Source organism: Anguilla anguilla, chromosome 2 (assembly GCF_013347855.1).
Source record: "Anguilla anguilla isolate fAngAng1 chromosome 2, fAngAng1.pri, whole genome shotgun sequence".
Classification (NCBI taxonomy): domain Eukaryota; kingdom Metazoa; phylum Chordata; class Actinopteri; order Anguilliformes; family Anguillidae; genus Anguilla; species Anguilla anguilla.
Window position 1 is genome coordinate 39857184 of NC_049202.1, and position 15883 is coordinate 39873066.

At 39.5% G+C, this 15883-nt stretch overlaps 2 protein-coding genes across 3 annotated transcripts; one reads left to right on the forward strand and one right to left on the reverse strand.

The window, feature by feature from the left end:
* Positions 1 to 2450: 2450 nt before the first annotated feature.
* On the forward strand, positions 2451 to 7252 carry LOC118220246 (putative nuclease HARBI1). Its single transcript, XM_035404021.1, has 4 exons — positions 2451 to 2823; positions 3574 to 3848; positions 4556 to 4796; positions 6286 to 7252. The coding sequence occupies exons 2-4, from the start codon at positions 3576 to 3578 to the stop codon at positions 6990 to 6992; spliced, it is 1221 nt and encodes a 406-aa protein (XP_035259912.1). The 5' UTR covers positions 2451 to 2823; positions 3574 to 3575; the 3' UTR covers positions 6993 to 7252.
* Positions 7253 to 7319: 67 nt separating this feature from the next.
* On the reverse strand, positions 7320 to 9611 carry LOC118220274. 2 transcript variants are annotated; one of them, XM_035404075.1, is made up of 2 exons: positions 9009 to 9611; positions 7320 to 8476 (listed from the first exon to the last, which is right to left on the reverse strand). In XM_035404075.1, the coding sequence occupies exons 1-2, from the start codon at positions 9079 to 9081 to the stop codon at positions 7878 to 7880; spliced, it is 672 nt and encodes a 223-aa protein (XP_035259966.1). In that variant the 5' UTR covers positions 9082 to 9611; the 3' UTR covers positions 7320 to 7877. The 2 variants fall into 2 exon arrangements, with proteins under 2 accessions (XP_035259966.1, XP_035259965.1); XM_035404074.1 differs by lacking the exon at positions 9009 to 9611 and adding an exon at positions 8835 to 8976.
* Between the last annotated feature and the right edge of the window lie 6272 nt (positions 9612 to 15883).

A 15883-nucleotide genomic window follows, 5' to 3' on the forward strand; every position in this document is an offset into this window, starting at 1 on the left:
CTAGAATTGAGTGGACAACCCCTGTGTATGCTGAAGTGTATGCTGATTGTCATTCCAGCATCTTTGAATTAATGAAGGTTAAACATTAAAAAAAAGAGAGCATTAAGCTCCATAAATGTGTGCTGAAACAGATTTCAACTCCGTACCAGTTTGGCTTGTTACTAAATGGTTAACATTGACCAGTTTTCCACATTTTTAGGGTTTTCAGCTGTACATCCAACAATTAAGGAATATAAAATTTACTGTCTTTCAAAAGGTCCTTATCTGACTAAGACCATAAAGTAATATGGAATATCAATTCTATATCTAATTCTAACATAATGTGGAATTATGAGCATAAACCCTCCCTCATTGGACATTATAATTTGAATCGAAAACAATAAACAGCTCTTTATCAAATCAAATCAGGCTTTATTTATGCAGCATATTTCATACAAATTTGCACAACAATATGCTGAACACAAACTTAAAACTATTAAGCACTCCAAAAGGAGATAAAAGTACAATGAAAGGAAAAAGGAAGGAGCATAAAAACTGTGATTAATAAAGGTCAGTTAAAAAAATTAATAATTTAAGATTAAAATAACAAAAAAAAAGTATACGGATGCACTAAGTAAAAGCAATGCTGAAAGGGAAGAAGATTCTTTTAAAAAATGTCCACAGATGCAGAATCCTGTGGACCCTCCAACAGTTTGTTCCAATGGCTAGGGCTGCAGAAATGGAATGTCCCTTCACTTCTCTTAACCCCAACCCTTGGTACAGTTAGGAGGCTGGTACCGGAGGACCTGTGATATCTGCTGGGCACATACCTTAAAAGCATATCTGCTAAATACAGAGGTGCACTGCTATTAAATGATTTAAAAACCAAGAATCTTAGAATCTATGCTAAAATACACAGGGAGCCAGTGCAGGGTTTGTAGTACAGGGGTTATATGATCTTGTTTCTTTGATTTGGTTAAAACTCTGGCGGCAGCATTTTGTACCAGTCAAAGTCAGTTAACTTGTTTTTTGGGTAAGCCAGTTAAAGCAGTCTAGTTGGCTAAAAATAAAATTATGTACCAGCCTCTCTGCATCTTGCTGCATTAAGAAAGGTCTCACCTTGGCTATATTTCTGAGATGGAGAAGGCAGACTTTGTGACCTTGTTGATATGCAAATAAAAATTTAGATCAGTCAAAAATAGCACCCAGATTCCGTTCCTCTGTTTTGTCTGTGAAGACAAAGTGCAAAGTAGAAACTTTTACTTTTGAATTACTGTTCATCCAATCATTTTTATGAGTGAGGCAGTTTGTTTAAATAGAGATGGCACTTTGCTTCACAGACAAATAAAGCTGAGTGCCTGCGAATAATATCTCTGAGAGGCAGCACGTACAGAGAGAGCAGGAGGGGTCCCAAGATGCTACCTTGTGAGATGTCACAGTCTATACTAACATGCTAAAAAGTGCTCATCTAATTTTACAGTGAACTTTCTACCAGTAATATATGTATAAAACCTGTTTAAAACATTGCTAGAGAAACCAATCCAATTTTCAAGCCTATCAATTAAAATGTCATGTTCTATAGTGTCGAATGCGACGCTAAGATCTAAAAAAATTAAAACAAACACATTATTAGAATCAATACAGTCTTAGGTCATTTAGGGACAACCTTAACCAGTGCTGTCATTGTGCTGTGGTACACTCTAAAACTTGATTGTAAATTTTCTAGGATGTTTTCATTAAGGTAATTGTTAATTTGCTTAAAAACCACTTTTTCTAATACTTTACAATTGCGGTCTTAAAAGCTTTAGGGGAAAAGCCCAATTTTGAGGACAGATTTATATTCAATGGACAGTCAAAGTTGTAAAACCTAGAGGGGATAGGGTCAAGAGAACAAGTGGTTGGCTTCAGCTGTGAAGCAATCTTACTGAGTTGATTTTCCCTGATCATTGTGAAGCAATTCATCACATTTGAGGCTGAGGCCTGGCTGGTGGGACCCAAGCTTTGGCCTGAAGGTGATCAATGGTTGAAAACAGCATCCTAGGGTTATGCACATTGTCAGTGATAAGCTTTGAATAATGCATTTGTCTCACAAGTGGACAGCTCTGTTATACGTAGTGAGATGTTCACTAAAAATATCCAGCTGTATAGTTACATTACTTTTTATCCATTTGTGTTCTGCCCTTCTGCAAACTCTTTTCAGTCCACAAATATAATTTGTTTTCCAAGGCACAGTTCTTTTGTTAAGCATTTTCTTTTCTGCGATAGGTGATCTTTACACTTCAGGAATTGCAATTAAGATTGTATAGAAAACAGGCATTCTCCATGACCAGGAGCCTGTATCACAAAGCAGTGTTACCGAGTTAGCAGGATAACTTCACTGAATAGAACCCAGGGCATCACTTTTTGCTTCAGTCCATGTTCCAGATTTAGGAGGATTCTGGGTTTGACTTATGGTTCGACAGTTCCATCTACCTCAGTAATCCGCTTGGTGATACAGGCCCTAGGGTTGGGAAACCCGTTATTTAGCAGGAGGCATCAATGTGTTTGTAGGATCACCCACTGAACTGTATAAGAACTTAGGAATCACCCAAGCTCAAGAAGAAACCGGAAATCGGAAGTGTGCTTCCACCCTCTTCAAAGTTTGTAAACAGTAATGACGTAGGAAGATGCGTGCGCATTTTTGCGACAGGAAGCACGCTGAGTGACCGTGCGGAGCTGCTAAACTTCCAAGACCGGGCAAATTATCAAACCCTACCAACCGACGAAAATCTTCCAGTTCCCTGCGTTATATATTTTTCTATATAACCGACTGGGGTGTTTCCATATCACGTTTACTGGGACACGGTGAGTACCGATGCGTCTAGATGACGGGATCATAGCTAGCTTCCTGGGTAGTCGTAAAGTTGAATTAGTATTGCATATATGCACAACACTGCTTATCTAATTCAAGGTTGATGTAACTAAGATTGCAAGTATGTATGATAAAGAACACTTGAATATGACAAGTTAATATTTTTTTAAAGCTCTGCTGCATGACTGGTATCAGTAACTTGGTAAAAACGTTCATCAAGTAAAGTAGAGAACATGATAGTAAAATAGCTTGTAAATCACTGTGTTCACTGGATGTTTAAGTTACTTTTGAGTTTTATTAACTAAAAGGTGGGCCAATTTAGTCCCAAAGTTGCAGGAGTCAGACTAGTGGGCCTATAGCTACCTAAGCTTGGCATGTAGCATAAGTTATTTTATTTATTATTAGTATTTTTGTTCGGGGTTGCATGGTTATAATGGTTATAATTCAATTGTCCCGCCGTGGTAACACATGTCTACGCTTGCGGGTCAGGTTCTTCACGGTAAAAACGAAATTTTAGGACAGCCCTTCGGAACGGAACGGAATTGTCGAAAGTGCTCCTAGGGTAGCAGCATTGTCGTAACGTTGAGGAAACTATAGAGTAAACTGACTAGAAACATGGATAAGCTAACCGAATAGCGGGAGCATAGGTTCAAAGGCATACAGGGAAAAAAAGAAAAGAAAAATGGGTAAATTATTTCAACTGGTTATAATCTAAACCTGCCTTGTCCTCCTCTGCCTCCTAGGGATGTACAACAGTGCACGTGTGCTGTCAGCGGGCCGGGCTGTGCTCGAGCTCCTACAGTCAGACTGGGAGCCACTATCTCATAGGGAGCTTGAGTGGCGCCTGGATCAGGCAGTGGAGGACATTCTTGAGACCGAACTGATTGAAAAAGCAAGAACCTTGGTTGGGCCAACTTGTCCACAGCAGCTTCCAGTTTCGACACCACCAGAATATTCTGAGATGCCTCAACAGTCAAAGCTGGGAGCTGACAATGTGAATGAGAATGACTCAATTCAGGTATGGGCTTTTTAGTGTTCTTGAGTCCAGTGGGTTTTGGAAGATGTAAAAAAAAAAGACATCTGTATTTCAGAAACAATCCAAGTGGTATATACAACTGGTTGTTACTGTGAGTGTCATCTTAACTTGGGCCCTACATTTATCTATATTGCCAATTTAATCATACCAAATTCAAGGACTTATGTGTGTACAGTAGGCTTTATCATGAGTATTGTAGTCTATGAGAAATATGTAAAAATTGCCTTTTTTATAAATTAATTTTCCTTAAAATGAATTCTGTCCCATGATCAGCCATCAACCCAGCCCACCAAAACACCAATTGTTTTGAGGAAATGTGGATTCTTGTGACTTCAAACTTTATATTTAACATGTACATTAAGCTTGTCAAGTTTATGTGGGAAATTTTTAAAACATGTTTTAAAGTATCTCTATAATAATGTCTTGATTAATTATTTTTTCCAAATAGCAGGACTTTCAACAATTATGGGAACCATGTTATCATTCCTGTCTATTTGTAGTTGGTGTAGTTGGGGGGGAAAACCTTTCCCAATGTATTTTCCGAGTCCCTCTGCATAATGCAAATGCCAGCCTGTTGGTCCTATTGGCTCCTAATAATTTGCTTAGCATTTACTGTGATTGCCGCCTGTTTAGAAGCAATATGACACTGTAGCATGTTTTTCAGCCCAACTCCTCTTCTCTATTTTAAGTACATCAAAGACCTTCTCCAGAACTCAGACTGCGGTTACAATAGAAGTCGACGACCAGGCCGGCCCCGCCTTTCCCTCAACCACACTGTCCTACTTTCCCTAGCTCTCCTCTCCAGTCGTCTCAGCTATCGATCGGTATCTGCTCGCTTCCGTGTGGAAAAAGGGAATATTCATCGCATTTTCTTCTCGTTTTGTGACCGTGTGAACGCACTGGAAAACCAACACATCAGATGGCTAACTGGTAAATGCAGAGTACATCGATAAACATTCTCATTTTGTGTAATAAAAGAAAGTCAGACAAAAAACAAAAGACTGGTAGCCATTTGCAGATACATAGTTCTCACATAGGGGTATTATTGTTTCAAAAATAAATACATAAATGAATGTTGCTAATGCACGAAGAAATGCAGCTGATCCACAAATAAATGCAGCTGATTCACAAATAATGCAGCGAATTCACAAATAAATGCAGCTGATCCACAAATAAATGCAGCGGATTCACAAATAAATGTAGCCGATCCACAAATATATACAGCTGGCTCACATTTGTGCATCACTTGTTATTTGCATTTATGTGTGGATTTTTCAGACATCCTTGCCCGCACGATTTGGGAAAAAATCCGCAAGTAGGTTTTTTTTCCCACTGACTCAATTCCAGCCAATTAGATTGTAAGACATCCTTGGTAAAGCCCACATTACTCCAACCAATCATAGCATGTATACACTTCAGGATTGTGTTATGTAGTGCCTGTTGGGTGTAAAGATTGCTGTAATGGCTGCAATCTCTTTGATCAATGAATGAAGCCTTCAAACCTAGAACCAAAGTGAAACTATATCATCTTATTTGTACTATCCCATTAGAATTGAAGAGGGGCTGACGAAAAAAGATGTAACTTATGGTCAACATGGCTGCCCGTAAAGACTTGCAACACAACTTCTTATTTAAAGTAACAATCTCGAAGATCTCCGTTTCATTGTCATTGGAGGCATCTATGGCGATAAGCGGTAATTGCAGGTGTGTTTTTGGACCTCACTTCCCAGAGATCCAAACAGTGTCGTCTGTGTGACGTCAGTCAGTTGGCACCTGGGCCACGCCTCCATAACAATTTGAGGTCACCAGTACACATGAAAGCGAAAAGGGAATGATGTCTTCTGAGACGGTAACTATAACACTTACTATTTACTGAATAAAAAATGGTTGTTATAAAAGTAACGTTATGTACATACTCATTCATTGTCTAACATTAGGCTAACTTATTCCTATCATTGTAATATATTGATAAACTTGATGGCAATGTTTATGGTAATGTTAGGTAGCTACATTACATCTCTGACACCGGAAAAAAAACAGTATGCCGTTCACACACAAGTGAGTTGAAGAGTGAGCCTGTTGCGTTAGCTCCGCCTACCCTCTCTGGCGGACCAACCACTGATGGGTTATGGAAAACATGTGACTAACTCTGCGCTGCTCGTGATTTATTCCCGGGAATGTCCCCACAGACACCCAGTTCATAATACTTGGTAATACTGAAAATGCAAGGGCACAATCACCATTGTGTTACCTCATTCGGCGATAGATAGTGACTTAACAGACATTTATTTAAATGAAAATCTTCGAGATTATTACTTTAAGTAGTTTGTTTGCTAGCTGTAGTCCCTGTACAGTCCTCTGTATGGATTTATTTTGAGACAATACCCCCGTATTCTTACCCGTTTTTCCTATATTTCAGGTCAAGAGGCAGAGCAGAACCTGCAACCATTTTCTGGCTTACTAGGAGAAAAGGATCTCCCCAGGGTTTTTGGCATCTTGGGGAGCACTCGCATACCTCTCCGGGGCCCCGTTGGGAAACAAGAAATAGAGGGAGAAGAAGAAAGAGTTTTGGAAAAAGAAACCCATCTGGACTCCTGGCTGAACCTGGAGCTTGTATGTGACAGCCAAGGCAAGTTCATGCATTGTCGGATCAGCAAGGGTTCAGATAGTGACAAAGCCAGCAGCCTGAAGGAGAGACTCAAACAGCAACCTGAAATGTTGCCCCGGGATTCTTACTTAATAGCCAGGCTGGGTTACCCTCTCTCTGGCCAAATACTGACACCATATCCAACAGCTGGTTGCCCAAGGGAAAAATTTTACAATCAGTCCCTAGAAGCTCATTTGGATGTGTTTGACCAGGCTACTGCTGAACTCAAAAGTAGGTTCCAAAGGCTAAAGTATCTGGACATGGTAAATTTTGATAGGGCAAAGGCTGTTGTGCTGACAGCCTGTATACTACATAACATGTTCTTGGAAGGAGGAGACCGATTTCCTGCAAAAGCTAAGAGGGAAATGCAAAAAGAGGCAGAGGGAGAAATAGAAGAGGACGGGGTAAGGAAGAGAGAGGCCATTGCAGATTTACTGTATATACAAATGAAAAAAAGTGAATATGCTGAGCAGTTATAACGTGTGGATCAGAGAGAATGGAGTGAGATACTGAGTTTCAGCACATCTACTGGAGGGGCTGCAGTGATGGAGAAATCGATTTACTTGAATAAAGTGAATTAGTCTGAATTACTGACACTTCAAGCATTCTTTCCATTGTGATAAGCTGGTCGTTTAACCTACTGCTTTTTCTTTTTGTAATTTATTTAAAACAAAAGACAGTTTCTGTTTGTTTGGGTTACATTCTATACCTCAGTCTCAATAAACAATTTCTTTAAAAATTGGTTTTGTATTCAGAATAATTACACTCTTGAAAGTACCCTGCACAGATTTCTTGGAACCTTGAAGTCAAATTTTTCTGTAAGATGGCTTTTAATGTGGTTAACATTTTTTTTCTCAGCACAAGATCTGATAAATGAGAAATGCATCAACGATCAAATTTTGGAAAATAAAGACAACTCCAGTCACATCGCAATGGCATCAGTTAATGTCTCGAATACCTCTCACTGAGCTGGAATTGTGAAAATTGATTGAGCTGGAATCGTGGAAAAAACTTATTACAACTAAAAATTCTATGTAAAATAAAAACAAGCTTTGTAGCATAAATGTAAAAGCAATGGTTGCTCTAAAAAGTAAAGTCTTAGTGGAAACGTTAACTTTAAATCTCTGCATACCCAAGAAACTACCAACTGTATTTTGTCGCATTTCTTCTTTTTTCTCCATGAGACTGTAGTAATTTTGCCCGCAAACAACACTTGCATTTGCACAACCTCAGGACTGCAGATCTGTTTCTTTAAATCTGTTGTTAATACTGTACATCTGTCAGTTAGTAAAACACACCAGAATGTTCACAGGACTGTTACTGGTGTTTTTATCAGGGAACGCTGCACCACCCTGCATGCCAGCCTACCCACTGTTTGGTGACTGGGTGTTACGGTCCTCAGCTAAACTGGAGATTGCTCGGGCCAGGTTATTAATAGCTTCTATCTTTCTCTCCTCCAAAGCTTTCTGTTGCATCCACAAGTCCATCTTTCTCTCTTGGAGCTCTAAGTATAACTGCAATACATCTTGGGGAGGGCGAGAGGAGAGGGGGGTAGGAGGCACAGGTGGAGTAGGAAGGATTGGGGTATACTTTTTACTCGCTATAAGAGTGGCCAATTTACTCCCATTTAATGTATCCTTCCGTTGTCCATCCAACTCGTCACTGCTTTTCCCCAGCACATCGTGCATCTCATGAAAAAACTCCCAATGAACGATATGAGCACCAAGTCTTTTGGCTTTCTCTGCATTTTTCCTGTAGGTTGACAACATATTCCTCCATTTGCTGTCACACTCATGGGATCTCACAGAAACATCTTCTCCAGATTCCTTCAGTTTAGCTGTCACCTTCTCAGCCACCCTCGCCCAGAGTTTCTTCATCTTGCACACTGGCCGATTGAAGTCGGAGTCCATGGACAAACGAGTGCGGACCAGTAGCCATGTTGCCTGTTGAGTCCAGACGAATTCTGAAGGATGTTGGAGGGGGAAAGAAAGGGTGTGAGAAAAAACAAACGAGCAGGTTTAAAAAAAAAAAAAAAAACAACAAAAAAAAACTTGAATTTGTACTCGAGCAGCATGCAAATCGAACATAATTAAATTAAACGTCCTGTAGACAAGTAGCCAGTTAAGCAATATGAACACATGTAGAGTTCAGATCAAGTTTAAAGGTACTTCACAACCTCTGACCATAAACCTTCCTTCTTAACAATGTTGCAAATTATTTGAGCATATGCTGGTTTTGATCTAACGTTAAATCATGCAGCAAGCGAGGGAAGCTGTTTTGTGCTAACGAAAGACATTTTTTTAACTATCGATAACGCTTACGCAAATAAACACGGATTACAATAAGATGTGGAGAGGAACAAAATGACGATGCGGATTTGGAATATTCAAATTCACTTGTAGTTTCAACTCGTAGCTTTCTTGTGGTAAGCACAGAGAAGGTAACAAACATGCTGCAGCTGACTCAACTAGAGCTAGCTAGCTAGATAACGTTACCTTTTTTCGACTTCTCAATTTGACTACCCGCCGGTGGAATCTCAATGTCGTTTTCACTTTCCGTTGCCATCATTCGAGGGTTAACTCACTCGAGATCACCGAAAGTCTACCCTGGCCGTTTACGCAGGAATTAAATATTTAAAATATTGTGCACCGTTGAATTTTTTCCTGCATCAACTAAAACGATGATTATAACAACCAACTCGTTGCGCTGAGCTATCTGGGTGTTGTGCGGAAGGAGTATAAAGTACATAGATACTGGGTAATGTAGTGTTTCAAGTCGATATGCATGTGGCAGGACGTATGAAACTACTGCGGCTCCTACAGAAGACAGGCGAGCACGCCTTCTGCTAGCGAACCTAAGCTTGTGAAGTACCGGAAGTAAGCCTGAACTGTGCTGAGGGCAAAACATTAGATCTCCCTTTAAAATTAATGGGGAATATCAGACGTTTGAATGCAAAATAAAGCTTTCCCGATGGTATTCTGAAACTCAATTAACGATCATTACGTTTCATATGAAAAACACATAATAATAACATGTAATAAAATATGTAGCCTACATTTTAATAAATATTTCCCCAAGACCTTTCGACCAAAACAACTATTATTTCACAACCTACTACTCATAATGAAATATATAATCACAAAAAAAATTACCGATTATGTTTTCTTTGCTAGTTAAATAAGCTTGGTTTTCTACATTGAAGCTCTTTTGCCCTCAGCATGCGCAGTAGAGGCTGTTTCCCGTTACTTCCTAGGCTGCGCCACCTGGCCTCTCCTACCATCTCCAGTTCTTCTGTACGCTCTGTGAGAACCACTGTGAACCAATGAACTATTCAGTGATGAGAACAATTTTATACAGTCCAGTGGATGAGAAAAAGAAAGGAAAGTCTTTGCGGATTCTAATGGAATGTCGAACACTGCAAAGCGTATTACTGCCACCTACAGGACACAGAAATTTGCACCCTGCCAACAACATAAACTCTAAACTACACCCTCACATTGTAATCCAGTAGAGGACAAAAAGTTCAAGAGTAAACTATATACACCATTCTGCCGGACCCTTAATGGTTCTCAGAGAGAAAGTGGTTACACTAATTTCTGCCAATCATTCGGCGTAGTAGACAGCACATCTGTTGATAATGTCAGCAGTAGCTTGATGCACATTTTAAAGAATATAAGCCTGACATATGCATACTTTAGAAAATAATATATTTGTAATTGCTCTCTCAGTGTCCTCAGCCGCTTTCCAGGTTGAACAGTTTTTGAAAAAAGCAGTGTTAAGCCCAACTGAAATTTACTTGTTTATGTTAACGTACCCGTTGTGTAAGTCTGTTTTATTATCACTGCCTAGGTGCATCTTTGATGTGAAGCAGCAGTGCTCATCTAAATCTGTGCTATGTAGTATGTACTAGGTAGAATGTATTAAGTAGTACATGCTGTGTAGAATACACTAGGCAGTACGTACTATGTAATATGTACTAAGTAGTATGAACTATGTAGTATGTGCTATGTAGTATACACTAGGTGGTATGTTCTAAGTAGTATGTACTGTGTAGTATACACTGAGCAGTATGTACTAAGTAGTGTGTTCTATGTGGTATGTGCTAGCCTAGGTAGTTCCTTGCTATGCAGAACATGCTAAGTAGTACGTACTAAGTAGTACTAGGGATGGCGCCAAATACAAATACCATATTTGGCAACGCTTGGCTAATGCGTTCTCCCTGAATGTTTCTCCCTGATAATGCGTTCTCCTCTCGAATTTGACCAATATTATTGGGATTCAGATAAAGATTCCCATCTCTTTGATGCGATTTGCACAGAAGTCAGCACCATGTTTCTCAATAACACACATACACCTGCAGAGACAGCGAGTGAAAGTTTCCTTTAACAATAGATAGGCCAGAGCGAGGGCATCGCGCTTCGGTGACTTTATAATTAAATTACGTCGTAAATGCTATATCCTCCTCCTTCTCCGACTTTCCTAAATATTTAGGCTTTAAATGACTGCGTTTTTTAAATAAAATAAAATAATCCACTGACTAAAGAAATACTGGCAGTCTGTGATATTTTCGTCACAAAACCCCCCCGGAAGACAATAGAAAACAACAGGTGTTTTCAGCCAGGTGCGAATTTAATGACGCGGTGCTTTGAAAATAATTACTCGATAAAGCGCTATCGAAACTAATTTTGCACATACAATCACACGAAATTCATTCACTGCAATTGTGATGAAATTGATAGGGTATGGATGAATAATTGTGGACGCTGTAGTTCTAGAAACGATAGGATTAGAAGTCCGCGGAGATAACGCCACCGACATATTTTAGAGTTTTCTCTGAAACTGAGACTTTAAATAAACTGAATAGAATAGCTACACAACAACTGCGTGAAATATAACAGATTTTTGTGCGTGCGTTTCCAACAAACCACCAAAGCTGCGCGTCTTCGGTGGAATTGAGGAGAGCGACGGTGCACAGAAAGCACATTCCCAGGAGAAGGGAGTAGTCTTTAGGAAATAATCTTTATGAAATTAGGTCGCTGCTGGTGCAGAGATCGATGCTATAATGCTGGATACGTCTGACGCCGCTGGTCATCAGCGTAACGCTGGTTGGCTATGTATAAAAACGGGACCTTTTCAGAGTTAAAACACTACAGACACAGGTTGGTGGGTAATGACACACCCAGCACTGAAGCATTTACGGTGAAGCCACACTGTACGCGGCGCCGCTCCTGCGTCCCACAATCGGCCGCTTGTGGGCGTGTCACCTATTTTTCACAGACAGTTGTGTTCTGTAAATGTTGACCAGATTTAATGTCGTATTTCATGTTCACTGTCCATTCTGAATAAAAATCATTTTTGCAGTAATCTAGGTCTGAAAGATGTTAGTCAGCTGTCTAATGTCTAGCTAGTTAGTAACAACCAACAACAAATGAAATGCTTAGTCAACGAGCTACCTCATATGAAGAGGGGTAATGAGAAAAATGTCAATACCCACACAGCCCTATTCAGATCAGATTTGACAGCTCTTGTCTTGACATAGTGAGACAACATAACCATTATGCTAAAGAAACAAATTATTGGTATTTGACTAAAGATGACGCTGTATAAGGGAAACTTGAAAGAGTGCAAGGGGACATAAGACCCAAACCTGGGGACAAAATGACAAGTCTGCCAACCGACCTGAGTTAGAAAGGAGATCAACAAAACCACATGCACTTTTTGTATTGAAAAAAGTGACACCCGAATCAAGGAATACAAAGTTCCAGCTGTTTTTAAATTGTAAAATTACTGAAAGCTGAACTGCCAACCGCATTAAAATCTGGGCAAGACAACGATCAGGGAAGTGTCCACATCAAGCTCAGATATAGATTTTGATCATAAATTCAGATGTCATTTGGTTCACTTTCTTGACTACGCCAACTATGACAGACTTTAAACAATGGCTTTCTGTCTGTAAATGGCACACGATTGGAGACATAAGGTCATGATGCAGGAACAAGATATGTACTCAGCTGCAATCTCAATCCCAATCATGTTGTATGTCAGACTGTTGTCAAGGCTCACAATCTGAGCGATTGAATGGTGTGTCTGCCCAAAAGCCATGTTCATTGGTAGAAGGCCATGTTCAGGTGCAGGATCTAGTAATTTTAACCTTTACCTAACCCGGTAGGGACTCAATTGAAATTTTAAGTAGGTTAACAAACTGAGGTATCAATGTGGATTGGGGATTCAAGGTCTTGCGCATATGTAGGAGATGAGTGTTGGTGACCAGATGTAGAGTTTTCTTGGAATTTGACAAGAAAAACATCCCAACGCTTTCAGAAAGTGTCATGGGATATTTAATGAGCACCTCAGAACTGAATGACAGCACATTATACAGCATAGTGCCCCATTACTGTGCAGAGACATCATATTTATATTTTGGCCCAGAGAAAATAGTTCATCGTACAGCTCCATGCACACCTCTTACACCTGCAACTTCATTTTTCCAGATTTCCCATCCAATTACAGAGTTACTAACCAAGCCCACACCTGCTTAGCTTCAGAAGTCTGACATGAGAATGATGAATAGTTACTGCTAAATGGCTAATTTTCACATTAAAAATTTGATTTAGGTTCACTTCTATAATCTGCTGTGGAGAATATTCCTGAATCAATATTAGGCTCATATTGAAGAGAATCCCAGTCTACCACAACTATATAGCTTTGCCAGAGCAAAAATTACCCCCAGTTAGGATGTGCATATCTGTCAGTCCTGTTCTTTCCACAGTAATGACTACCACACCAGTGCACCACATGCAGTACGTCCACCCAACTCATTCAATCCTGATTGCTTGTGTCACTTGGCTATGAGGGCACAATGCACTTTGGCCCTAAAATAGGACATCTTGGCTTTCATAACCTAGGCATTGAGTTGAGGGGGTGTACAGTCACACGATGGCAAGCCAAAGTTGTTATACGGTCAGGCCTGCCTTGAGAAAAACAACCACTTTCTCATCCCTAATTAACTGTTTATGCTCTTAGTCATTCACTACTGATGGACTATACTTGAGAACCAGAGGTTTTCTGCTCAAGCAGCTACAATTTGTCAAACTCCACAAACTCTGTCAGCTGTGAGGATTCTGAGGTAATGTTGTGATTACATACATAGCTAAATGTTATTGAAACAAATTATAGTCATACTCATGTTAGCTAATGTAAAACAGTCATCAGAGCTACTGTACTGATATTTTAACTACTAGTCAGACCAATGTAAAATGTATCTTTAATGGTTTTTGTTTACATTTTACATTTAAAACACATTCCTTTTTAAAAGATCAAAAGGAAACATAAAACACATTTAAAAATAGACCTTCACATAATTTACAAAACAAGAAAACACTCAAAAGGAAAACATTATTTACAAATCAATAATACATACAGCCATACTAACACTCACCAATGTAAAAACAATAACATTGTTTTCATGCTAGCTACCTGCAGTGCTAGCAACAGAAATGGAATTAGTGGGGATGTCCTGTGTGCAGTGTGTCCATTTGTTCAGCCATGGGGGCCCCCGTAGTACTCAGACATAGATGCTAAGTTAGGCCTAATTCATGACAATTAATGTTGACAAGGAACATTGTGCATCGTTTGTGTTTAAAAAAGACAAATATTATATATTTCTCAATCTGCGTTGATGTTGAAATCAACTGTATCTTTAAATTGACTCGCTTTTCCTTTGCATTGTTCTAAGCATGACACTCTATTTCTCATCATTCCTCACACCCACATTTATGACAGGCTAGCTCCACCCCTGACAAGCAAGGTAGCTAGGCAGCTAGCTCGCTATCTAGACAGTAACAGCTAGCTAGCAAGCAGCAAGTGGCTATCTACAGTAGCAAGCAAGACGATAGGTGGACTGATAGATATCCAGCTAGCTGGATAAACTGATAAGAAACAGTAGGCTAGGTATTTAAAATGATCAATGATTTTTAAAATATTGACTAACTTGCATTGCAGGCAACTGACATTATAGACATGTATGTAACTGAATGCAAAGTTTGACTGATTGTTGCTGCTCTGAGCAGAAAATCAGAAGCGAGTGACAAGCTGCATAAACAGTTAACTAATCAGGAACGAGTTATTGGGGTATTCTTTGGACAGGCCTGCCTCCCAGATGGTTTCCTGTCACACAATTGTTCTAAGTGAATTGGAAAGAAGAGAGAGATATTTATTTTATTGCCAATTATAGCTTTTTAACATTCAGTGGCCACTTTATCAGGTACACCTGCTTGTTAATGCAAATAACCTGCTCCAGCAAACAGAAAATCACGTGACTGCAATTTGATGTATAAAGCAAGCTGAAATGATGAAGAAGTTTAGTTTTTTGTTCAAACAAACATTAGAATGGGCAAGATGCATTATCTAAGTGACTTTGACCACAGTATGATTGTTGGTGCCAGACGTGGTGGTTCTAGCATTTGGAACTTTCATACACTACAGTCTCGTGATTTTACAGAGAATGGTGCGATAAAGAATAAACATCTAGTGAATGGTAGTTCTCTAGGTGAAAAAACCTTGTTAATGAGACAGGTCGGAGGAGAATGGTCAGATTCATTCAAGCTATCGGAAAGGCCACAAATGCTCAAATAACAGGTGTTTACAACAGTAGGGTACAGAAGGGCATCTCTGAAAGCACAAAGTGCTGAACCTTGAAATGGATGAGCTACAGATTGAAGATTGGAAAGACATTGCCTGGTCTGACTAATCTCAATTTCTGCTGTGACATGCAGATGGTAGGGTCAAAATTTGGCATGAGCAGCATGAATCCATGGATCCATCCCACGTTGTGTCTGTGGTGCAGGCTGGTGATCATGGTGTAAGGGTGTGGGAAATGTTTTCTTGGCCACATTAGGCCCCTAAATACCTAGCATCATTTGAATGCATACCTCAGCATTGTTGCTGACTATGTGCATCCCTTTATAGCCACAGCCTACTCTGTTTTCAAATGGATACTTTCAGCAGGATAATATGCCATGTCATAAAGTATGCATCATCTCAAGCTGGTTGACATGACTGCAGTTTACTCCAATGGTCTGCACAGTTCCGACAGTTTTGAGTGGGTGCATTTATACAGATAATGTTTTGGGAACTGGGCATGTAGCCTAATTCTGAGGATGTAGGTTTGATTCCCAGATAGGGGATATGTAGGGCAACCCTGACACATTTTGTCCTGATACACGCTGAAATTTTAGTGCTTTAACATATTTTCCTCCTTCACCAACACAATGCATGTAACACATTGTGAGGCAAAATAAATAAATAATAAATAAATCACTCTACATTCTTTTAAAAAAAATGGACAACATTTCTCATTAACAAGAATATT